The sequence below is a fragment of the Chelonia mydas genome, chromosome 22 (assembly GCF_015237465.2).
Source record: "Chelonia mydas isolate rCheMyd1 chromosome 22, rCheMyd1.pri.v2, whole genome shotgun sequence".
Taxonomy (NCBI): domain Eukaryota; kingdom Metazoa; phylum Chordata; order Testudines; family Cheloniidae; genus Chelonia; species Chelonia mydas.
Genome location: NC_051262.2, coordinates 6,131,212 through 6,157,996, shown reverse-complemented (window position 1 = coordinate 6,157,996; position 26,785 = coordinate 6,131,212). Strand labels below are relative to the sequence as shown.

The 26,785-nt window shown below is 42.0% G+C and overlaps 1 protein-coding gene across 4 annotated transcripts in view; it reads left to right on the top strand.

Moving 5' to 3' along the window:
- The first annotated feature begins 4,300 nt into the window (after nt 1-4,300).
- ARHGAP32 (Rho GTPase activating protein 32) overlaps nt 4,301-26,785 on the top strand; it is a 266,577-nt gene continuing 244,092 nt past the window's right edge. For all 4 annotated transcript variants that reach the window (XM_037882261.2, XM_043534160.1, XM_043534161.1 and 1 more), the window contains exon 1: nt 4,301-4,427. In XM_037882261.2, the coding sequence (XP_037738189.1) occupies nt 4,324-4,427 (104 nt within the window). In that variant the 5' untranslated portion in view covers nt 4,301-4,323. The remainder of the gene's footprint in view (nt 4,428-26,785) is intronic.

Here is a 26,785-nt window from a genome sequence, read left to right as displayed (position 1 = left end):
GCAAAAACTCTTCTTCTTAAAGGGTTTGCACAGTGTTTAGCACAATGGGGTCCTAATCTCATCTGAGGTCTCTAGGTGATACCATCATAGAAACTTTTTTCCCCTTTCTGCAGTAGCGACATGTACATTACAATAAGTACAAGCTGCCCGAGGATCCTAGCTTTCTGAATACTGATAAGTAGGTCCTTAATATACACTCCTCACCTAAGAGGTAGCTAAGCGACAGATGGGATTTGTGTGAACGTTCTAAAGTTCATTAGAATATTTAATCATTTTGAAAAGAATCCATTTTTGAAAACTTGAAATCTGGCTCCCCCGCCACACCCCAAAAGAGATCACTCATCACCTTCTTATCTCATCCCATACAGTCTGTGAAACCATTTATCCTACATCTTCAGCTGAGCTTGGTGAGCTATATCTGTGTTTGGATGTAATGCAATAACTTCTAAACGCGATGTCACATCCATTCTAAAATTTCAGGGAATGCTCTAGGGCTCAGTGGGAAGAATCCTATTCATTTGGGGAAAATTGGAATACCAGAAGAGGGCAAGTGGGGCCACATGGACGGAATCCCCTTCAAGCACCTCTGCAATTGTCTGTAGATCAAAGAACTGGCTGATGGCCCCAATAATACTTTACAGTGTAACAATACCCCCATCTCATCTCTGCCCATCCTCCCAATGGACTTTAACATGTTGACACACGGGATGACTTATCTCCTGGACAGAATGAAGATAAATAATAATGGTGAAAGACGGTGGGGCACACAGCACTCCTAGCTTGAGGGTGTTGGAGGTTGGGGCGGGTGGGGGGTTGCAGAGAGTCCCTGAAATAGAAGGGGATGGTAGGGAGCATGTGGGGGATGCAGGGAGCTCTGATGTGTGCAATGAAGCAACAAAGTGTGTAGCTCCATAGTCTAGGACTCTTATTTGCATTTACATCACATGTCCGTTTTTTTCCTCTCCTACGCATCCTTTGTTTCCCCAGTGGAGTCAGGATTAGCCTATCCCACTTGTGCATACTTGCTTTGGTGAGCAAAAATACATTTGTGTTGGTCAGACTCTGGAAGAAAGGGCCCTAACAACAATAATCGGGCTCTCTAGGCACTGAACCAGTCTAACCAGTTTCATTGTTTTTCCCTGCGGCTGTTCACCTCTGCCAAACCTTGCCAATCGACTAGCCTCCATTCTTCCTGCAACCTATTGAACTAATGCTTAAGTATTAGGATTATTAAAGAAATATATTGCTATTCATTTACACAACACTTTGCAAACATCAGTCAATCTTGCTAATCTTTACAATTGAGCGTAATGCTTATTTCCACTAATAGTCCTGTTGAAATGGTTGCATCGGGACTATACTCTGTGATCAGATCTATGATCAGTAATAAGTATTTTCAAACCATCAGATTCATAAATAAGACTTATTTCCTTCCCCAAAGAGCCTAGAATGGAAGGGCTTGGACCTGCAAAAAAATAAATAAATTGTAAGGACTGCTCATGTGAGTATAGTTACTTGTGTCTTTGTGGCATTAGGGTTCTTAAATGCTAAATAATTACTCTTCTTACACAGTAGTTTGACTTGGCTCCCAAGTTCCATGATGGCAGTTGTATTAAAATGCCTAGATGAATGATGAGCACCAGTGCCCCCCCGTACATTGAAACAACCCTGAATTTATTTTTTCTGACACTGGGTCTGGTGAGGATGACTTTGATTGGCTTGTAATGTAGGGGAAAAACGATTAATACTTTCTTATGACTGACTGTTATTTTGCAACTCTGGTTAACCATGTTTTGAGGTTCTCTTTATTTTGGTGGCAACAAAAAGGTGATACAACTTACAAGAAAGGGCCCAGAAATGTCCATGGAAGTAGCTGCTAGCAGCGTGAGGATTCAGAGGTGCCTGTTTATGAGCGTTCTAGCAGTATTCATTACTTGGCTCATACTCTGCTCAGGCTTTTCATTGCAAGATTTGATCTCCTTCCATGTTGCCCTGTAGTTGACTTTGAAGTTTAATCTGTATTTAAATCGGTGAGATTCCAAGAAGCCATTCAGACAGGTTGTTTGAAACAGACTGGGGATGCTGTAGTTTCTTTGGTTTCCAGCTAATAATTTAAGGGGCACCTGTGGTGTTAGGTTATCTTTTTGTCTTTTTATGAATTTTAGCTGTCTGTAGTAAGGGTGAAAAAAATATAGAGGGTGAAATCCTGGCTCCATTGAAGGCAATGGTCAAACTCCCGTTTTATCTAGAGTACCTTCTCAGTCATTTCTAAATTGCATAACCCAGGAATGCATAGGCTCCCACAGGGATGTTTGGAGGGCTTTTAACTCATGGTGGTGATAGGTGTGTGTGTTTTTTTTTTTTTTGTTTGGTCTGTATATCCCTCATCTTTCTAAACTTCCGATGACTATCATGGAGTACAGTGACCCTTGGGGCACCTCTGTGATTAAAATACTGCCAAATAAAATCACGTTACCTCCTCTAGAAGACTCTGGGGCATATTCTGGTCGAGTTTTCAAAGCAGCAGTAGGATTTAGAAAAGATGCCTGATCTTTGTTCCATTGTGGAGAGCAAATTTTAGGGTTAATCAAGTGTTTTGCAACGTGCAAGGAGCTGGGTGCTATATGATTGGATCTATTTCATTCTCTATGCAAATGAAATATTCTGGTGCATGCCAGGTGTTATAATTCAGATATCATGGGAGATGATGCCCTCTGAGCACTCTGGTGGCTTTGCTTACCTGACATATGTTGTAAGCGCCTTCCTTAGGGCCAGTTTCTGTCACAGGGATGTTTTGTCACTGTTCACCGTGAGTGACATCGTACACTGTGACTAATCCCACTGAAATCAATGGGGCTAGTCACCAAGTGTTAACTGGCATGAGTAAGAGAGGCAGAATATAGCCCTTAGATTGCAAACTGTGCTTGGAAGAGGACATGTCTTTGTATGTGGTGTGTACAGCCCTGGCACAATCAACGTTTGCTCCTGATTGGACCTTCTTGTTGCTGTTGCAATGTAAACACTGAATATTCGTTAAAGTAATGGCTTGCAGTTTTGACCCAGGGTCTTAACTGATGATAGTAATAATACGAGGAATTCACAGCATTTTACAGAGTTAGGAATCAGTCTTCGCTTTGTACCGCTGGGGAAAGATTAAACAACTTGACCAAGATCACACAGGAAGTTGGTGACAAAGTCAGGATTACATCCCAACTCTCCAAAGTCTCAGGGCAGGTGTACACTGAAAAAGCTGCACCTCTGCAGTGCTTTAGTGAAGACGCTATTACGCCGATGAAGAGCTTCTCCCCTCGGTGTAGTTAATCCACCCCTGTGAGAGGCGGTAGCTTTGTTGACAGGAGAAGCTCTCCTGTGGACATAATGCTGTCTACCCGGGGGGCTATAACTGCGTCGCTCGGGGGTGTGGATTTTTCACACCCTTGAGCGATATAGTTATACCGATATATTTGTACTGTAGAGCTGTCCTCAGTCCTAGTCAATAAACAGACCATGCTGCCTCTCATATATATTTAATCGCCTGTTAGAAGATCACTTTCCCGAAGACGAATGGTCTGTTGTCACTCTTTTGAGTGGATTTGCAAGTTAGGCTCTAAATTAAACTGATGTTTGCCTCCTACTTTATGGTTCAGTGTTAAATTGATAAATGTAACAAAACTTTGCTTGTCCACAGTTCCTTAAATTTAGGAAGTCAAAGTGCTTTACCGGTGTCAATGAATGAAGCCTCAGAGGAAGCAAGTAAATATCCCCCAAACAGAATGGCAGAGAAGTTATGTCAGTGTGTGGCAGAGCTGGGGATAAAATCCAAATTTCATAACTTTTAGTCCTAGTTGGCCATTTTCTGCAAAGTTATTAAAATTATTTAGGAATCAGAACGTCCAACCCAGGTAAGCACTTCCCTGCCTGGGTGCTACATGGCACAGAAACTGTCTGTTAGCCTTCCTGCTTCAGCCTGGAAAGGGTTACAGCTGGAAATGCCTGTATCAGCCTCAGCAAAACATGAATTGGTATTAGTGAGCAAAGAAAGAATGGGAACCCAGGCTTGCAAGCTGCTTTGTACTTCTCATTGCTGATTTTTCCTTCCGATGTTTTGGGAGGTGCTTGCACACAGCTGACATTTCTGAGCCCGCCTGAGGTGGAAAGCAGTCTGTATGTACTGTATCATTAAAGAAGGGGTCGGGGGTCGGGTGGGGAAACAACCTCAGTTTTTAGCCCTTTCTTTCTGCCTCCTCCGCGTTCTCCTTCTCTCACTGCCTTTAGCCAGCTGCTCCTGCAGAGTGAGCGTGTGTGTGCGTGCGTGCGCGCAACATGGAGGGAGGGACTGGAGCTGCTGCTGCTTTTACCAATATCTATACAGCTGCTTCCATTGCAGGGACGCTAGGAACTGGAAGCAATCTTGATGAATCCGAAAGGTCAGTACAATCAATAAATCACCCACAGATATATACTCCTGAAAGAAGCTTTTTTTTTTAACCCTTCTCTCATAAAAAGAATATTAGGCAGATATTTTAGCTGCTGCAAGGAACAGAATCGTTTCACGCTGTGTCTTAGCCAACAATGTGTAATAAAAAATTACAGCATGACAGTGTTTTTTAAAAAAGCAGGCATGTCATTATCACTTAGATAATGCAAGTTCCTTAAAAAATATAGAGAGAGAGCCTAAATTTAAGACTATCCAGATTTTAAGTTACAGGATATTGGTATGGAAGAAGGGTAAATTATGTCATGCAGTCAGATTTTTATTATAGATCATACTAGCATATAAAAAGTAGTCAGGTATAATAATTTGGTATTTCTTCATTGCTCACCCTTTATATGATCGTCTCTTCTGAAGCTTTTTCCAGTAAAATTGGTATAAAATGTAGGAATTAGTGTAATTGAAACTTGCATTTATTTAATCTAAAAATAAAATGTTTTGTGTGATGCTGTCTTAAATAGGGTAAAATACATAATCCTTACTGTGGCTGTATTAAAAGAGCAGTAGTCGTTGGTATTCTCAGTGTACTTTTAATGCTTTTCTTGGTTAACGAACTGCCTTTGCCACTGTATGGTTTTAGAAACCCAGCGTTGGAGGTCCAGGTTATCATGTGGTTAAAATTCTTGTGGAATGAGGCAGTGCTGATGATCTTCAGGGCGAATCTTCTCCTTCACCCTTGGCTTTATACAATGGCTGATATGAAATAAGCCTATTGCTGTTCCAGTCCAATTGGGTTTTTGTACTTCTGGGCTAAGAGCACATAAATATTTTCTTGTGGAGAAAGAGGGGTGGAAAGGCAGTTTTATTTAAAACTTGCCTTCTCTGGCATGGCTGTCACCTCCTACCTGGTTTGCAGATTGTTTTGCAAAACCAAAAGTTATTTACGAACATAGCTCCAGGAAGCAGAAGACTCAGACTCTCCTATTTCAATGTATGATGCATATAAATTAAGTTTAGCTATTTTATGCTGACTCCACCCACTTGGGTTTACACAGCCGTAGGGGTGCAGTGGATAATTCCTACTAGTGTTGCAAAGGAACCCAAGTAAATCCAGATTTCTTTGAATTTGTTTTCTCATAGGCACCCCCCCCCCCCCCCCCCCCCCCGCTTGTGGGAACTCTTAATGTGGTCTCCACACAGTATTTGAACCATCCAGGAACTAAAATACCATGAGAAGATTGGATGTTGTATAACATTGGCCCCATTATAGGCTCCCTTATTCACTTATATAGAAAAGCCTGGCAAAAGCCTAAACACAAATACCAGAGATAAAAATACTAGAACCCCCAAACTTCCTAATTTTCATTGGCCATGTAATAATAAATATGCAATACTTTACATATTCCAGGTTGCTGTGCCCACACCAATGTGCAGGGTTTTGTGAATAGGAACATCATGGGATTTTCTTGTTTGGTGTGAATTCCTTAGGAAATGCACGTGTTAGGTGCATAACTTTATGTACTAAGTGAGGCGGCCATTGTTTGCAAGCAGATAACAGTGTTATGTTATGATATACTGTTTCCATTGCTTAAGGTGCAAGAATGTGGTTATTTGCTGGAGATCTGTTTTTCCTTATAGAGAATGTGCAGCATTCATCTAAATGGATTCCAAATTTCAGGGTTGTCTATAGGTGAAATCTGTTTTAATTCCAGGCGTGCTAGCCTTTTTTCCCTCTATTGTGCAAATAGTCCGAGATATGATGGAATTAGCGTTTTTGGCCCTCCTGCATCCTGCTTTTCAGAGCATAGATAAAAATTTGCATTGATTTTTGGTCAGGATTCAATTTGAAAGGATTATGGGAATATTTTTAACTTTTTGCACTGCCCATCCTTTGCTCCTGATGCTGACATTTTGTTTTGCTATAGTGTTGGTTAGGGAATTCTGATGGTTGGTACAGACACATGATGCTAAATAGTGCAAACTCAAGGCCTAATCCTCCCTGACCTTACTTGGGCAAAAAAACCCTCCTCCTTGCACAAGTCAGGATGGGGTCCAGATGTAGCAATTGTTTTGAATATTTTCTTTCTTTTGGGTGTAAACTTGGTGCTGGTAAGAGTGGAGCAGCTATTAAAAGATGGCCAGATGTAGTGCAGGCAACGATTGCCCACGTTTCTCTCTTGCAACAAAGCAGTATGCTTTATTTCTGACTTGCAACACCTCACACTAATGCCAGTCTTTGGCATTTCATGTTATATATGTGCCAAGTTGTGGGATGCTTTGTGTGATGTGGCCTTGCGTCCATGAAGACCTACCTTGAGACCGCTGAGCTCGCTTTTATTTGTGACCTGAACATGTCCTTTGCTCCTCCTTACTTTATTTTCTTGCATTTAACTGGTGAGAAGTACCTACACATTCTTCTGAATTTCCCCTCTCAGGATCTTTGTGCTTTTCATGGAAAAAGTATTTCAATATCATCACTAGTAAAGACAAATATTGAAAGAGAGGGTAACTTACTATCGTTATGGATCAGTAACGTGAAACGTATATCTTTTCAGTGTGTGTGTGTGTGCTTTAACATTTTTTGGCAGTCAAATGTATACTTTTTGCAGTGAACAATCAAATGGTTGTCTTTATGTGGCTTAAAAATTCCACTTTAATGTAGAGAATAAAGAAAACTAGTAATTTAAAACAAAATTACGAGTTTACCAATTTAAAATTTTTCCTTTATTAAACTGTATTGTTTCATTACATCTGAAAAATTTAGAGAAACACAGGTGTTGGCTTACGGGAGTAGAGCATGATATTCCAGTATCTATCTCTGAGAGTGGCCAGTGATAGATATTTTAAAGGAAGGTATAAATCTCCAAGCTTTCACCTATATTTGCACCCAGTTTTACAGCACTTGTATCACAAAAGGAAATTTCTTCCTGATCCCAACTAATGATAGGTTTAAAGACGTGAGGACTGATAGCTCTTGTGCCTTTTTACTAGCTAGTGAGAGCAGATGCTATTCTTATTCATAGGTCTCTAATCCTTGTTTTAAATCTTACTAATCCATTTGCTTCAATATCCTGCACTAGTGAGTTCCATGGGTAAATTATAGGTTTGTACTAAACTATTTCCCTTCTGCTGTTTTAAATGTATTGCTAAAATATCAAAGGCCCTCTTGTTTCTGCATTGTAAATAGGAGTGGCTGCCTGGTGAGCCCTGTCTACTATCCATTAATTTCGGTATCTCTAACTACTGTTATTATTGATTTATGTAGTATACAGTGCATTGCAAACACAGAGTAGAACTCTACCCTGAATAGTTTGTAATCTGATACAGACAAAACCTGATGTGGGAAAGAAGTTCAGGTAAGGATGTGTGTGTGTGTGTGTGTATGTGTGTAGAAACTATTGTGAAGGAGAACAGGATAGGATGGATTCCTAATAGAGGTGGAGTTTAAAAATATATATAAGAGAGCTGTTTGGGACATTAACTTTTCCTTCATGAAAAATTTGACAAAAACAAGAATTCCAGTGAAAATGATGTTTTTACATTTTTTTGGTTGAGAAGCTAAAAACAGAATTTTTCAGTTGTTGAAAATAAAAAAATAATAACTTCCCCCTAATTTTTGGCAACAAACATTTTGTTTTGGCCAATAAAGCTAAAATTTTGGTTTTCCTGAAAATTTTCTCCTGACTGTTTAAAACATCATTTTTTGGGTGCCAAAACCCAAAAACTTTGAAAATGTTTCAGTTTTCAACAAGTACCTGCCAAAATAATCTCAAGTGGATGTTTTCTGCAGATAATACCATGTTAAGAAAATAGAAATTTTCTATTGCAAAAACTTTTCCAAAGAAAATTGTCAGCCGACTCTAATACTTGAAGGAGAGAAGGAGACCACTTGGCATACAGGAAGTGAGAAGGTGCTTCAAATATAGTGGGCAGGGAAGGTTCAGAATGGAGAGTGGAAGAGAGATCTAAGGAGAGAGGACTAGGAGGAATGTAAGGAGCGGAAGGGTAAATAGGAGAAGGCAAGATCAGAGATGCAAAGAGGTGGAAAGTATTGGAAAGTAAGATGATTGGGGTGTCGAGCGGGTTAGTGAGAAGCAGGAAGAAGTAGGTTTCAGAGTAGCAGCCGTGTTAGTCTGTATTCGCAAAAAGAAAAGGAGGACTTGTGGCACCTTAGAGACTAACAAATTTATTTGAGCATAAGCTTTCGTGAGCTATAGCTCACGCTCACTAAAGCTCATGCTCAAATACATTTGTTAGTCTCTAAGGTGCCACAAGTCCTCCTTTTCTTTTTAGGAAGAAGTAGGCGAGGATGAGCTAGAAAAGGAGGAGGTCACAATAATGAAGGTGAGAAATTACCAAGGTATGTGCAGAGGATTGGGCTGCTGGGACAGAGCGGAAAGGATACATCTGACTGGTAATAGATATAGGCGGAAGTAACAGAGCGTGGCAGGAGCTGGGATGTGGGAGAAAGGGTAAAGAGTCTGAACTCAGCTTCTCCAGTGAACACCACAGTTTAAAGTTTGTTTGCAGTTAAGTCCAATTCATTACTTCTCTTTGTGCCTTTTAAACAGGCCTCGAGTTGTGCTGGAACGCTCTGGGATGCCGTTTTGGCACTTTTTTGGGATCCACAACAGCACTCTGGTAGTTCTGGTGTGCCCACTTACCGGAAGTGTGTTCCATCACTTCTTTTTGGACCGGAGCACTGGTTTTAAAATTATATAATGAGGCTGGCTATCCTGAAAGGTAGCTGAGAACTGATCGAAGACCTATCTTTCTGTACTGCTTTCTTTCCTCTTCCTCTTTTCCTTCCAGGCTTTGTCATTCACCTTTCTTGTTGGGAAGGAGAAGTAAAATGGCATTGCTCAGAGACATCACCACAGCTTTCCTTTTAAGCAGACACTTGCCCTATATTTCATCTGTAATACTGTGTCCTTTCAGTGGGCTGAGGGCAGAAGGCACTAAATAGAGGGAGGTAGTTGTCCTGGTTGGTAGCAGAACATCCAGCACAGTATGATCTCCATTCAGCTAGTTGGGCTCAGAATAGCATGTAGTTGCATGATCTGTGTTGCATTATCATCTTGGTTTCCACTTTGCCATACCAGGATAGAGAATTGCGTAGTCCTGCTCTGCTGGTAGAGAGCACTCTCGTCTTGAAGAATTCCCTTTTATTAAGCAGCATGGTTGGGTAAACTTGTGAAGCATCCTGAAAATAAGTATGCATTACTGCTTGTTGAATTACAAGTATTTACAAGTACTGTAGGTTCAGTTGAATATTCCCTGGAGGATTAAACTCTCTGTCTAATCAAATTTAGAGAAGGAAATTAAACCTTTTAACATGACACTTGTCATAACATTAAAAAACGAAAAAGCCCTCTTTACAGCAGCATGCTGATTGTTTCACATCACATTTTGTTTTTTAATTAAGACAATTCAAGCTGGAGGCAGTTTTACCTGGGTGATCTGAAATGTTCCTTTGCTTTTGCTGAGATAAGATGATGGCTTTGATGGACACTGAGCTCTCTCTTGCTCTCTCACGCATACAATATTCATGGTTTAGTTTCTCTTAGCAAGTGAATTCAGTGCAATGTCTAACCCCACTGGAATATAGTGCTCTGTGATGGACACAGCTCTATTTTCATGACTGTCCACTTGATCTGAATCTCTGGGTGCAGTTTGTTTTCGTAAACTGAATGTGACATACTAATGGACTCCAGCAACACGTGTTTCCTTTTTTTCATTATTTATTGTATGGTAATTTTCCTACTCACAATGCTGCTGGATAGTCAGTGGTTTTTCAACTCCCTCCCTTCCCCAAGAGCTTATAAATTAGTGCTAAAAACCTTGCTCAGGACTGGAAAGTAGCTGATGAAATTTCAGCCCTGACTCAATAGAAAAAAAAAAAAAAAAACGGAACACGCAAAATTGTTTCAACTTCTGGTGGCGTTTCTTCAATTGTGGTATTGTGTGTGTTTTGTCTTTAAAAAGTGAAATGTGATAAGAGCTTACTCATATCACCTTTTGATGCAGCTCTGTCCCAGCATGCACAGAAGAGGAACATACCACCATTCCCAAATTGTCCCCAGATAGATATGGTAGAGGACAGCTGGTGTTATCCCTGGACAGCTTGGTGGCTGCCTCCCCGCCCTTTCGTTTTGTGTCTTCTGGGTAGTGAGGCTGGTCTACACTAAAAACTTAGGTCAACATAGTTACAGTGCTTGGGGAAGTGAAAAATCCACCCCCCTGCGTGCTATAGCTGAGCCGACATAGTCCCCATTGTAGATGCAGTTAGGTACAGGGAAGAATGCTTCCGTGGACCAAGCTACTATGGACCAAGCTTGGAGAGGTGGAGCTCCCACAGCAATGGAGAAGCCCCTTCAGTCGCTGTAGTTTGTGTCTACTGGGTTACAGTGGCATAGTTGTGCCGCTCATAGCGTAGACCTGGCCTGTTAAATTGAATGTGTCTGCAAAATTTCTCAAGTACCAGTGCTGTGAGCCTGATTAGTGAGTATAGGTAATGTCTAAATTATATTTTCCTTTGCTTATAAAATACACCCATGATGGATTGATTGTGGGTGCAAATTGGAGGCTGTATTTAAAAAAAAAAAAGGCCTTATGTAATTTTAGAAATGAATGTTTTACCCTGTTCAGTGGTCACGGTGAGGCAATGTTGTGTGTTCCCATGGTTTCTTGAACCAGTGCCTGGTAGCTTCTTTGAGACATTACTATGGTACATATTTGGAAAAATTCTGAACATTTCTTTGTCAGACCTATTTGTATGCCTGTCATTAGCTCCCAGCCTCCTTTATTTAAGGTGCTGATGTTCTGCTTTTTAATTAGTTTCCCCCATTCCCCAGTGGGGTATTTCCTTTTGGAAAAATGGCAGTTTGCCAACTCTTAAGTGGCACCTGGTAGCTGGGTGAAGCTTATGCTTCATAGATAGTGGATAGGGAGACTTGTACTTAGGGTTTGTCTGCACTTAAAACATTGTAGCATTTCAGCATAGACACTACCTACGCTGACAAGAGAGTTTCTTCCTTTGCGGATAGGTAATCCGCCTCCCCAAGAGGTGGTAGGTAGGTCGATGGGAGAATTAGATTGGTTTAACTGCGTTGTTCAGTGGTGTGGATTTTTCACACCCATGAGTGAAGTAGTTATACCAATCTACTTTGCTAGTGTAGACCAGGTCTTAGTGGGAATCATTTCCAGTAACTCCATGTATGGACACTATTATTCTGCAGTGAAGGTGCCTTGTTCGTATTAAGTGTAACCCCTTTGAAAGTTAAATTAGTGGGTTAAGCTGAACAGGAACAAGGCACTGTTATTCTGGAATAAGAATGTCTACACATGGATTTATTCAGGAATAGCTGTTTCTGAAGAGCTCTAGATAAGCCCTGACTGCAGCTCAGTGAACTGCATCAGACATCCACAGACTGACCTTGGGCTACGCTTGCAGATGTAGAGCGCTTTGAGTTAAACCAGCCTTCAGAGAGCGCAGTAGGAAAAGCGCTGCAGTCTGTCCACACTGACAGCTTCAAGCACACTGGAGTGGTCACATTGCGGCACTTACAGCGGCATTGGGAGCGGTGCATTATGGACAGCTATCCCAGCATGCAAGTGACTGCAGCGTGCTTTTAAAATGGGGGTGGTGGTGGAGTGTGACAGGGAGTGTGTTGTGTGTATGTGGGGGGAGAGAGAGAGTGAGTTTTTGGGGGGAGAGTGAGTTTTTGAGGGGCTGAGAGCATGTCAGCATGCTGTTCTGTAAGTTCAGACAGCAGCAGACCCCCCACCCCCACTCCCCCGCCTCTCTCTCATGCACAGCATTCCACACTAATAGTTGCTTTGTCTTGGAGCAGATAAATAGCTGGCTGTCAGAAACGGAGCTTTCAAAGGGCATATCTACATTCCTGCAGCGATTCAAAAACAATGACAAGAGTGGCCACTTGACGTAAGGGGATTATGGGATGTTTCTGGAGGCTGATCAGAGCGCAGTAATGCAACACGTCGTTCACCCGGGCGTTTCAGCCAAGACACAGCAAGCATTAATCTTCTCGCCGAGGTGGAGTACTAGGAGCGCTCTAGCTGTGACCATCTTTTTTGTTGGCCTTGCTACCTGGAAATCTCACTCGAGTCATTTTAAGGATAGAATCAAGTTATTTCTGCATGTGACTAGAATTTAAAAATCTGAAGTTTATTTTCTTCAGTGTTCCATTTTTCAATACAGAATGAAATCCCTCTTTACCCTCCCCCACCCCAAATTTGACGGATTCTCCATCTCTCATGGTGACTGATTTTAAACTTACATAGATGAAAAGTTCTGTCTGCAGGCAATTTAGCTTTGTTGCCAAGTTTTAATCCATTATTTGGAACTGCAGTTAGTAATTGTGTACTAAAATATTTTTTACAGTTAAAACATTAATAATTTTTTTCTTGTATATGGATTTTATTACAGTATGAAATACAGTACTCAGAACTCTGCAAGTTAAGCAAAATGGCTGTTTTCTGCTACAAATTGTTATTTGTCTAATGGTCATGCCTAAAAGCACCAACTGATGTCATTGGGCTAGATATTGTACATACGTGTAGTGCAGGGGTGGGCTAACTTTTTGGCCCGAGGGCCACATTGGCGTTGCGAAACTGTATGGAGGGCCGGGTAGGGAAGGCTGTGCCTCCCCAAAGAGCCTGGCCCCACGCCCTATCTGCCCCCTCCACTTCCCGCCCCCCTCAGAACCCCCGACCCATCCAATGCTCCTTGTCCCCTGACCAGCCCTATCCCAACCCCCCCTTCTCCCTGTCCCCTGACTGCCCCGACCCCTATTCACACCCCTGCCTCCAGACAGCTGTTCCCCCCCTCCCCCCGGAACTCCCACGCCTATCCAAACCCCCCTCTCTGCCCCCCCAGAAACTCCACCCCATCCAACCGCCCCCTGCTTCCTGTTCCCTGACTGCTCCCCGGGACCCCTTGCCCCTTATCCAACCCCCCCGCCCCCATGCTGCTAAGAGCAGCAAAGCCCTGCCGCCCGGCCAGAGCCGGCCAGAGCTAGCCACGCTGCTGCCGCGCTGCCTGGCAGGAGCGGCGGGCCAGAGCACTGGGGTCGCGTCACACTGAGGCTGCCGGGGAGAGGGGACGGTGCGGGAGGGGCAGAGGGCTAGCCTCCCCGGCCGGGAGCTCTAGGGCTGGGCAGGACATATCCAGCCCGCAGGCTGTAGTTTGTCCACCTCTGGTGTAGTGAGATATAGTTCCTGCCCTGAAGAACTTACAGTCCAAATAGACAAGTCACTGAGTGGGAGAAAGGAAGTATCAGTATCTCCATTTTACAGATGAGTAACTGAGGCACAGAGATTGTGACTTGCCCAGGGTCATAGACGAATTGTGTGGCAGAACTGGGAACTGAACCCAGATATCCTGAGTCCCAGTCCTGTGCCTTAATTGCAAAACCATCCTTCCTACATATTTGACTAGATTCAGATCTCTATTACACCAATATACACTTAATCCAGTGTAACTCCACTAACTTCAATAGGTATTCTGTGTGCTGGGCACCTCTAAAAACCAGATCATCTTCAGGTGTCAACATCTGAAATTTTGACCTGGCAGGGCAGGTGGAATTCTAAAACTCCAGGCCCATCAGCTTCCGTGATGGTTTTTAAAATTCCCTTCAGGGGTTATAAAACTCAGTTCCTTATGCTCAAATAAATTGGTTAGTCTCTAAGGTGCCATAAATACTCCTTTTCTTTTTGCGAATACAGACTAACACGGCTGTTACTCTGAAACCAGTTCCTTGAGTGTGAGTATTCCATTGTGGGCTTATTTTTTGGCAAGGGGGTATTGGTGCAAAGATAATTATTATCTGAATTATTTTCAGATGAGTCAACATGCCATAGGGTTTAGTGTGGGAACGTATCGTTGACCACACTTAGAACAAAGAAACAAATAACTAAATGATGGAAAATAATAATAATTATAATCCCCCCAAAACAGTGACAATGGAGTAGCTTGAGAACCTTTTGGCTGCCTGTTCTGCATGAAAGAATATATATAGCCATGCCAGCTGGAAGGCAGCTGCTCTTCAAATCTGGCACCACGCTCTGGGTCATGTCAAAGTACATCTTGTCGCTGCAGTCCACTCTGATCATCTGGTGCACTGCAAGGCAGCTTTCAGTGGAGGTTTTACACATGTAGAAACTGGCATGACTCCAGTTGTGTGTGATTTTTTTTTTTGGGTCAATTTTGGGCTTGTTTTGTGGAAAATTGAATTTTTCTGTGAAGCGACATGTGGGTCCAAAAAGCACCTAAGTGGGAAAACATACCCTGAATCTCTGAAGTTGAAACAGATGGAGGTTATTTGAATCCCTCAGTGGGAGAATCAGTCTTTAGAAATTAACGGTGATTCCATTTCCACCAAAGTCTGTGGCCCACTAATGACCTGTTACCCCAAGCTGATTCCTACCATCCAACAGGCAGAAATTGACTAGCACCGCTATGAAGGGTTTGTCATGTCTTAGTGATTTTTCCGTTCAGTGTTTGCAGATGAAAGGTACTACACCTCTCCCCTGATATACCGCGTTATAGGTGAAACCGCGTTATATCGAACTTGCTTTGGCCTCGAGCATTTCCATTATTAATAGTCACTTCCCGCCCCCGACTGATCCCTCAGAACTCCCGACCCATCCAACCCCCCCCGCTCTTTGTCCCCTGACTACCGCCTCCAGAGACCTCCCGCCCCTAACCACTCCACCCCTATATAAACCCCCCTGCTCCTTGTCCCCTGACCTCCCCCTTCAGAGACCCTCCCATCCCTAATCACCCCCAGGACCCCACCCTCTACCCAACCCTCTTGCTCCCTGTCCCCTGACTGCCCCGCCCCCTATCCACCCCCCCCGGACCCTGACAGGGCCCCCAGGACTCCCATGCCCTATCCAGCGCCCCCGTTTCCCTGTCCCCTGACTGCACCGCCCCCAGAACCTCCGAACCATCCAACCCGCTCTGTCCCCTGACCGCCCCCGAGACCCTCGATCTCCTGGAGCGCGCAGCCCCGGCCCCCAGAGCGCTGCTTTACCGCATTATATCTGAATTCGTGTTATATTGGGTCGTGTTATATCGGGGTAGAGGTGTATATAAATGCAAACTTCATTAATTTCATTAGCAACCACTTTTTAAGACAGAACATTAGGTTACGTTGGGGAATTCCACTTGCATGCATCTTAAATATTTTTTGCTTCCTTCAGTCAGTACTAAATAGGTCACAAATACACTTAGGTTCTAAAATGATTTTTATCAGTGATGCTAAATTGCCAGGTGTTGCATAAAAGCCTGAGATGGAAATTGGCTTGATAAACCAATATTTTGTTTTCCTGTGGTTTGAGTCTTCATGCTTAGCATGTCTTGAAAGATACCGTGGTACATATTTACAACAAACTGCTTCTGTTCATTTTCAATTACCTGTTACGTTGTGTGGCAGCGGAGGCTGCTCAGCCTAGTTGAACTACGCTCATTTGTCTTTCTACTGTTCGCCTTAGCAGCTTTGGTTCTCCATAAATGAGTAGGGTGTCCTGAAAAATAATGCTACCAAACCGCCATCAGGGATCAGATTGGAGGGGTGCTGGGGTGGAGGGAAGAGCTGTAATATTGTGGTGGTAAATAATCCATGTGTTTTACAGTTTTTATTTTCCTGACATCTGCTTTCTTGGCTGTTGCCCAGACTTTGGCCCTCTTTCCATGTACAAGTGTTGCACAGATGAATGAGATGCAGCCATGTGAAAGGGAAACAGGCCTCTCTTAAAACTGATGAAAAGATGTCAGACACATACATACCATACCTTTTTAAGGGCATATACATACAAAATATGAGTGAACTGAAAGAGAAAATACCCACGCGTTTGACTTGTTTCCTCTCCTTGCTTTCTCTCTTACTTTTGGGGAAGGGGAATTTTGGGTTTTGTTCAGTTAAAATAGTACAGGTACTTTAGCTAATGTATTTGTCTTGGCATACTGGTGCAGGGGAATAATTTTAAAAGGTTGATATTGATTTGAGATTTACATCTAAATTGTGGTATACGCTCAATACTTCGGTGCTTTTTGTTTAATTTTCCTTGAATTTTTTGTTTGTTTTTGACTTCAGGGAGGTCTTAGTTTCCTTCCTGTATGTGCTGACACTGATCACGGCACGTGCTAAAGTGATGCAAGTAAATGTGATACCAGCTTCCCTTCCTTGGGGGGAGGGAGGAGATGATTCATGATTTTATGCTGATTCACAATCCCATGCTGTGAGTAAAATGAAGATAAGCCTCTCTGTCAGGTAGCTGTGTAAAATGCTTTGGGATCCTCAGTAGAAGGTTCTGTGTAAGGCCAAAAAATGGCATCATTAAATGTTGTTAACATGGATAGACAAATTCTCATGAATCAGAGACTATTGAAGGGAAGATTTTAAAGGGGTACAGTCCAGCTCTTTAATTCCGGACTCTCTGTATCTCCCTCCAGTCTTATAATTCCCACCCTGGGTATGCAGAAGTGTGGCACTCAATGTTAGCCTATTTTCGCTCCCATTAGTGGGAGTTTCCCCTTTCTGTAGTTGCCTAAACATTCTTTTTAGGAAGGCAGCTGATTTGGTTGCTGTGTGGGGTTTTACCATCAACTCCAGTGGGAGCAATTAGGTCAGTGGTGAATGCTTTTTAAAATTCCATCTGTGGCATGTACACGTTGACTGGGAAGGCAAATATCCTCTTGGGGCTTCCCAACTGAGACTAAGGACTCTGTGCACAATCCCCCAGGAGACCAGCAGTCTCATCTGAAGTAAATGAGGGTCACCCATGGTTTCTTTTCATCTATAGTATTGATGATCTCAGGCATTAAAAAAAGCCATGAGTTAGGACCCAAAAATCATTGTAGTACTATTTTTTAATTATAGAATTTGCATTCTTTTTATTTGTCTTCTGGTTTTTGAGTCTTTAGGGTGCACTCATGTTTTCAAGCTTTTCTCCACAGCCAGAAGGGTGTGTGTGGGTCTCTCTCTCTCTCTCACTCACTCACTCACTCTCTCTCTCTCTCATTCTCTCACTCTCTCACTCACACACATCACCTGACTCCAGGAGCTGAGGCTTTTAGAAAAATGCCAAATATTGTGGGACTCGCAATAAAATAATGAAATCCACCCCTTGAGAAACAACAAATAAGATTAACAATCTTGTTCCAGTTTATTTATTTATTTTTCTTTATTTCTCTATAGCAGCCAATGGAAGACAAGCTGTCTCTTGGGCTAGTACTGTAGGCTGTGCAAATTAGATTTCATATCAGATTACTGCTAACAAAATATTGACATTGGATATAGAATTGATTACAAATACCCATTGTGATTAAAAATATTTTGTTGAACAGCAGCAGATGTTTACACAGACTTTGAAATTAAAATATGGCTTCTTTTTGAATCAAGTTGTTGTTCTTTATAAGATGAAGTTTCTGATGAGTCTCCTATGGCGCACAAGGAAATACGAGATAATCCCATTTTTCTTTTCTTTCTCACACATACACACGTCTTTCTGGCATTGTGCTAGAAAATGCATTACCAGAGACTGACCTCTCCAGAAGCTGAAAGTCATTCTGAGGGGTTGTCTACATATGGAAATAGCCCGAAATAACTATTGTATATCTGAAGAAGAGCTGTGTGTAAGCTTGAAACGTGCCTCTCTCACCAATAGAAGTTGGCCCAACAAGAGATATTACTTCACCCGCCATGTCTCTAGTTGTCCCTCAGGAGCTCCCTGTGTGGACACTCTTATGCCGCTTTTGGAAGGAGATTAAGTGCAAAAAGTCTCTCTGAGTGTGAAATAAGAGTGTCCATATGAAGAGCTAGTGTAGAATACCTATTGCACTTTAAATTCACACCTTAGCCTATTTCGCATAGCTTCCCTGTGTAGACAAGCCCTAAGAAACTGCAAACTGCTACGTAATGGAAGAAAATGTTTATGCATCTACAGGCAGTATTTCACAAAATGGCATTGCATATTTGGGGTTTCTGGAAAGAACTTATTTGGCAGTTTACCCTGATGCTGAATTACTGACGGAATCCACGCAACCAGCAGACCAGCCACCTTCCTGACAAGAAAGGCTAGGAATATTGCAAATAATGAACAGATGTTGCTGGCTGGACCTGGCTGGTTAAAACAAAACCCTTTGGAAATTTTGGATTTGTTCATTCACCTATTCATTCTTGGGAACCTGAGTTAAATCGTAGTGCACACTGCACCAAGGTGTGTGAAAATTGCAGGATTTTTTTTTAACCCAACACACACTTGTACAAAATAAGTAATGTTGAAATGCAAAGTTGAAGAAAACCAATGAGGAGAATGCTCAACCATGTTGAGCAACAACCCAGGTGCGTGTGCTAGACGTTCATTTGCAGAGATTGGATTAATTTAGGCACCCTCGTGTCACTATGAACCGAAGTTGAAGGGGTTGCAAACATCCTGCCCGTGCCATACTGCTAAATGAGGATGGGGAGTTTCAGGTAGATGGGAGTGAAGTAGCGGAAGTGTCCTGATAATGAGAACTCTTGAATTAGCGTATCAGTAGAGCTGAAGTGCGTGCCTCATTAACGGTCCGTACTAGGGGGAACCAATATTATAGGCAGGTGCAGGAACATGGTGCTTCGCGATTCGCTGAGAGTCAGAAAGCCCTTTAGCTGTAATAATGTGCCCCCAGATCACGTACAAGGAGCTTGAACGCAAGAGTTTGGATCTATGACAACTGCACCCTTGGGGAAATGTCTGTTTAAACTATTTTAGTTTTTCCTCTGTCTCTCAGTGCTGTTGCAAAAGTGCTGATCTGTAGATGCCACGGTAGTATAAATCTGTAGAACAGAACAGGAAATACGGGTTTTATAAATCATTTTCTTTGTCATCCTCAAAGCTGTTGTAATAGGGGGTAATTAGATGGCCACCAGAATTATCTGCTAGTTATTTATTATACACCTAGAAGAGTAACTTGGCAATCGTGGGTTTAACGTACAATATATATTTCTTAAAGATCTAAACATAATGCTTACTTGGAACATTCATTTATGGTACTAATCCTGAAGGAAGCAGGTAAACAATGTTTAGGACATTTATTTTTTAATCTGGTGTATACTGCACCAGAATGTGTACAGCTCTAACTATCCTATCGGTCAAATGTATCTACTTTTGCTCACTATTATTATCATATCTGAGCACCTACTGGTCTTGTGACCGATCTCTTTTGGAACACCGAGACTCTCTGCTCTGTAGCTATTTCAAAGGAGCACATAGTTCAGGGTTGTGGTTCAGATTCTACAATGCTGGATGCAGTATATGAACCTAAATTGAACAGAATAGAAAAATTAGTGTGTCAAAGAGCCCTTGATGGAATTGTAATGAGCCTTGGAACCTAAAAGACCTATTTTTTTATATTCCATTAGGACTCTGTCCCTGTAAGAGCGCAGTGGGTGGGCGAGGTTCTCTGGTCGGCAGTGTGGCTTGACTAGATGCATGGTGCAGACTAGATCATCATGGTGGTCCCTTCTGGCCTTAAAGTCCAAGTCTACAATAATACTAATAATACATTAGCACCTTCCATCCTAAAAGTGGCTTACAAATAGTAATAAATTGAACTTCCCAAGATCCCTGCGCACCAGTAGGCAAGTAGCAATATCCTTACTTTACCAATGGGGGTAAATTTTCACAATTGTCTATTCATTTTGGGTGCCCTAGTTTTTAAGTGCCCATTTTTAGACCCCTAGGGCCCAAATCCGAGGCAGTCAAAATAGAAGACACTTATGAAAACTTTGGCCTAAGTCACTTGACCAAAGTAACATGGTGAGTTGGTTGCAGAGCTGCTAATCTTGAGCTCCACTCCCATGCTTTGTTCGGTTGATCTTGCTTCTTTCTTATAATATTTTGTATTTGCTTACAGTAGAACTTACTGTGCTCAGGAGAAAAATAAAATATCATTTTAATGAGCACATCCAGAGGCTTCTATATTTATTATAAAACAAGAGCGGGTAGAAAGTACTTATTATACTCTGTAATGGTAATGGAAGGCAGTATCAATCTTTGTCCAACTAAGAGGCAAGATGATATGCCAAGAAAAGAAAATGTGCTTCTTGACTAAACTTGCTCTCCCCTGTAGGGTTTTCATAATTTGGTGATGAGATGGCAGCAGAAGACCTAAAAGTCAAGGATGGTATTGTTCACTTATTCATTAAAGAGAAAAGTAAAGCGTAACACGGATGGGTGGTGTTAATGGAGTTGGAGGCCTTTTTAAATTTTGCTTGAAAAGCTTTTAAAATTAGCCTTGAGAATACTAGGAAATTCACGCTAATTAACGCTGAGAGTTCTCTTGCAAAACTTGTCACTAAATCTTGCGTTTAATGTAAGATTCTGTGGATAATTATCTGATTAACATGATAAATTGCAGAGATTAGGTAAGAACAGAGCAATAGCATCTTCATTCATGTTCCATTAAAGGAAAGCTGCAGTAGATAGCTCAATATTTTCTAAATAAGAACGGAATGGTTAAACTTGAGTTTTCAAAACAGGTTTTTTGTTGTTTTTTTTTAAATACTTGTCATGGGGCCAGATTGTTCCTTTGTGTGGAAAGACCCAGGTAGGAGATAGGAAACTCATGTTTAGATTCTGCCAGCTCTGCGTAGGCTGAGAGTACCTTATTCTGTGAGTTGCGCATTAAAATCACGGGGAATATTCATGGAGGTAAGTACTATTCAGAAAGAGTTGAGGATGACAGACTCATCCTCTCTCAATGGGGGTTCTGCCACTGACTTTCCAGCAGGTTATTCTGTGTGTGTATGTACATAGGAGTGAACAGGAGGTGTCGTGGCGGGGGAGGGGCGGAAGATCTCTGTCAAACAGTCAGGAGATACAGTCCCAGGTCATAGGTTGGTAGATTTTAAGGCCAAAGGGAAGCATTATGATTGTCTGGTCTGACTCTCCTGCAATAACACAGGCTGAAGAATCTCACCCAATAATTTTTCACCAGGCTGAAGTGGCTTTTTGGGAGATCCAATTTGCTGGAGGCCTAGGCTATCCGCTTAACTGGGCCACACAGACTGAGCTTCCTCTGTGCATAGCTGTCCCCAGGCCCTCTAAAGGGAAGGAGAGTCCATAACATAGAAAGGGGGTGTGCATAAGGAAATACAACCACCTTCCCATGTGGACCCTAGAGTGTTCTGTACGGGGGACAGTTTGGGAATGGTGGTACGTTCGTCTTCTGTGCATGCTGGGACAGAGCTGCACAGGAACGTCCCCAAGGAAACTATCTGGCCTATGGTACCAGTAGCTCCATTCAGTGCTGTTTGATGTATCTCAGGGTGGCAGTTTGCAGTGGGGGAGATGTCACCTGGGTGATCCAGCTTTGTATTTCCCTGAAAGAGACCATGTTTCCTGATGCACGGGGGAAGTGAGAATATTTAAGACTCATTAGAATCCTTTGTAAATCACCCATTTCAGAGTTGTTTCTTTTTCAAAGATAACTTTCAAACAAGATATTACATTAACCGTTAAAAGAAAAATCAAGGAGTTAAAATTTACCTTAAAAACTACAACTTTGAGACCACGTCTGCATTAGGGAAACTTTCTAAATGTTTCCCACCCTTGCTAACATCTTGCTAGCACGAGTGTAGATAAGACACAGGTTACCTCCACCATTTTAAGCACAGAGTCACTTGATATACTCTCTCTCTGCCTTTAACGCTGTTCAATGTTAAAAAATACTTGTGCATGTATACATTGGGGGTCCCAATAATGCTAACACGGGAGTAGAATAACAATTTTTACAATGAGAAATTTTTGGACGATGGGTATAACTTTTCAAAAGGGACTCAGACATGCAGAAGTGTAAGTCCCATTGACTTTCAGTGAAACCTAGGTCTTAAATGCCTAAATTCTTTTTGAAAATTGGGGACCTAACATAAGAACGGCCATACAGGGTCAGACCAATGGTACATCTAGCCCAGTATCCTGTCTTCCTACAGTGGCCAATGCCAGGTGCTTCAGAGGGAATGAACAGAACAGGCAATCATTGAGGCTAGGGACACCCAGAGCATGGGGTTGCATCCCTGACCATCTTGGGTAATAGCCATTGATGGATCTATACTCCATTAGCTTATCTAGTTCTTTTTTGTACCCTCAAAAAGAAAAGGAGTACTTGTGGCACCTTAGAGGTAACACATTTATTTGAGCATAAGCTTTTGTGAGCTACAGCTCACTTCATCGGATGCATGCCTTTTTGTACCTTGTTATAGTTTTGGACATCACAACATCTCCTGGCAATTTAGTCTTCTAAGTCACTTGGGTAAAAATTTCAAAGTTTCCTAGCGTCCTTAGTATAAATAGCTTGAAATAGTCTAATTTCCATTGATTTCTAATGGGTCTTGAATTTCCTCTGTCAGCCTGATGCACTCCCCTTTGGTTATTAATAATTCTTTTTTGGGGGGTTCTATTTCAGGCTCTTCATTTTTCTCTAGAGCAGTTTTCCTCTCTTTTGTAATCAGATTTAGTGTTTAGAATCTCATTTATATTACACTAGGGTTTTTCCTTTGACTGGCTTGAGACCTGCTGACAGGATGAGTTTTCTTTTCATAGCATTATGGTAATGAGGCTAACAATTCAGGGAATGAGTGGCAGTTGACTCACTTTCCAGGAGATTTTGTTGGCTGTTGAGTTGCTTTGTAAGCATTATTCTTAGCAGAAATCTTTTGCAAGTGCTGTTTATCACACCAGTTTGTTCCCTAGAAGATGCATTATATTTCTACTTTCTATCACTACATTTCACTATCTTTTTAACTTTTCCTTTTTAAGCTCTTCTTTTTGGTGGAGTTCGGTATGTACAGCATTTCTTTTTAAGCCATTACAGCTCCTCTGACCCTTTTTAGGTCTTCAAAAATAAAATAAAAAAACAGATCTGTGCCGTAAAATTATGGCACAAACCTGTTTTCTTCTTTTATGCACTTTGCTAGATCACTCAGTTTTTTTATATTTTGTTCGTAAAGGCATTTTATGACCGACAGTGTGACTCGGGACAATTAAAAGTTTTCAGAGAAATATTCCCACCTCTGACATGAGTCTGTGTGGATTGAACAGAAATACTAGCTTCACTTTAGTCGTTGTGGGAAAACAGTTGAATTGCTATATGCTACCGTTCAGACAGCTCTCTAGTAGCTCTCTGTTTGCAACAACATTTGCCTCTCACCTCTCATTATTTTTTGCAGGCTCCCCCCAAAGGGAAAATTTGCACTTCTGCATTACGTCAGTGCTGCTCTTGTGTGCAATCAGATTATCAGCATGAAGTTGAAAGAGAGGAGTTGTTGGTCAAATCTTACAAAAAGGAGACTGCTCTATGTGAAAGAAGGGAGTGTTCTTTAATGGTAATTAGGAAAGGACTCCTGGGTTCCTTCTATTCCAGACTCTGATTCGGCAGAGGGAAGTGGAGGGTTAAATCATTAATCTTTTCTTGTGCAGCATTTCCCCCGTCTACTAAATAGGGATACCAATACTTACTTATCTAAGGCTATGTCTACATTACCACTATGCAACTCCAGCTACGCGAATAACGTAGTTGGAGTCGACATACCTTAGGTTGAGTTACTGTGGGGTCTACTAGCCAGGACTGCTGAGCCTCGAGGATAACACCGCCGGAGGAGGGCAGGGAGCATTTCCACCTATTCTGTCCATTGGGAAAATGCAGAAGGAAGGGAAGCTTTAGTTTGGGCCTGTTACTCAACAGGACCCCCACTGGAGAAGGCTTCAGCAGGAATATGAGGAATTGGCTGGTTATTTTGCTGCCCTGACAACACCCCCTCTCTGGCTTGATGCCTCAGGAGAAAGGAGACCACTGCATCCTTCTTCCGCTGCAACCCCACCCTGTTGTTGGCTTGTGCCCTGATTTGTGCCAGCTCCTTTGCACTAGTGCATGTCTCCTCTGTGCACTCATCTAACTGCTCTCAAATAGCTTTTGTGGTTGCAGCTTCATCTGCTGTATCTTCCTAGCCCATTATTCCTCATTCAAAGCTTTCTCTGTGTAGAAAAATGCATTGTAAATGCAGTGCAGAAGCACTGGTGAACTAGAGCTTAACTCCAGCTCAGTTTCCTCTGTTTACTTGCTCAGGTATTGAGAGAAGGGCAGTAAGGGCTGCTTGGGAGACAGAAGGTCCAGCTGCTCTCACAGGAGTCCATAGGGCTGGGTTGGATCCCAAGCTGGGAACTATTTCTGTTTATCTTCATTTATTTTACTTTCTTGTGATAAATACTGTCGGTTGGGGAAAAGACCATGCTGTCTGCAGCTGGCTTTCTTACTACTGAGTCATTCCACCACCCTTCACTTATTTCTACGCTTGGTTTCCTGGAGTCTTTAATCAGTTTGCATCATGCACCTTTTCTGTTCCCTTATACGTGTAGTATAATTGCAAATGTCTCTGCACAGCCAATCCCCTTTGATCTCTTTGGTATCTGTATTTATTCGGGTTGAGTGGGGCATGCAGTGGTGGCAGACTGTGGCCTGTTCTCAGTAAGTTATTATTCCTGTAATCATTTTAAAATTATTTTTTCTGGCATTCCCCACGCAGAAGTAGCTTATTAATGCAAATGAATTCTCTTGGGGGAGAAGGAAATGCAAAAACCCTTTTGCTGGAGCTTTTTCATATTCCACCATTGCCACCTACATACGTAATTAAACATCTTTTATACCTTTTCCCCCATGAACGCTTGTCAAGGTGAGCATCCTATTGTTCTTACCGTCACTCTTGCATAGTTTGTGAATATGCAGTTCACCTTTTTTTCTTAAAACCAAGTTGGGGTTTGGCAAGTAATTCAGGGGCACTTTCTTTGCCTTCCTGTGATTTAAAATTATGGGGCTTGCGGAAGAACTTAATGGTTTAAAGCACTCTGATTAACACTTCTGTTTAATGATGGGTGAAAATTCCTGGTTAATACTTTTTCATGGTGTAATTTAAAAAGCTTTTGGTTTTGGTCACACTTTTCTAGAATGACTGAATTATTGCCAGTACGCTTAAAAAAAAACAAACCCCAAATACCACACACCTTCACCTTTAGTCAAATGTGTAGCTTTTTTCTTGGAGCTAATCAAACAATACAGAGATGCTTCGTGGACTCTGGAAATTATGGTCTTTGGCAGTTAGTAGGCATTTGATGGCCACAGAGCTAGATGAGTGTCCTTGGGATAAATGGAAGATATTTCACGATGTTCACATAGATTTCTTCATGAAACCGCCATGGATGTGGTCGACTGTAAAAGGAAAGTCTGTAGCGCAGTTTGTTTGTGGCCTTAGGGAGGCAAAAGTAAATATCTTGTTTTCAGCTACTTGCTATATAAAATATGTATAATATTGATTATTTGGCAAATGCTTCTTGAAAATCAAGCATGCTCTTTGTGGATCAGGCTCTCACAGAGACTCTGGGTTCAGTTCTGCCTCTGCTACAGACGTCCTTTCTGATCTTGGACAAGTCACTTGATCTTTCTGTACTTCAGTTCCCTATGAGTAAAATGGAGGATAAATATTTCCTCCTCTCATCTTTTGTCTGTCTTGTCTATTTAGCTAGTCCTTGCCTCAAAGATCTTACAATCTCCTACCATGTGTAAGGGCAGTGCTTAGCACAGCTGGGATCCAATCTCAGTTTGGGCCTCTCCATGCCACATTGAATTTGAAAGCATGCTTTAGATTGCGAGCCCTTCGGGGCGGGACTTTCATGTTTATACCTGTCAATAAAATTCCTATCACAAAATGAATACTGTACAAATGTAGTAGTAGTAAATAATTGTAATAATAAAAGACTTATGATAAGGTAACGCCCTTATCCATTTTGGAAGACCTAGAATGCTCAGACACAAAGGCAACAACTTCCTGTTGAAGCTAAGTTAATTCCATGGGGAAAAAAAATGCTTTTGCTTTTCCTCCTTCCACCTCCAAACAAAAAGCCAAGCTGCCTCCACTGCTACCACCACCACCAATGCTCTGGCTTACAGTGCAACAAACCAACTCCCCAAAAACCCTCCAAATGGTCTTTAGAGTTAAATTTTGTTTTATGATGTAACTATCCCTTTGCGCCCCCCCCCCCCCCCCCCCCAAATCTAAATTATCTTGAAGCTTTCGCTAACTGTTCTTCTCCTATTCCCTAACAGCAGGGTTCCATTCATAGCAGACATGCATGCCAGCTCCAGTGCTTTGTAACACAAATGCGTGTGTGGGTGTTGAAGGCGAAATGATTGGATAGTAGTGGTTGCAGCTGTGCCCTTGAGAACATTAGACAAGTGTTTTTCTTTTAAAATAGATTTAACAATCAAAAATTATTCTAGCAGGACAAAGTAATTGC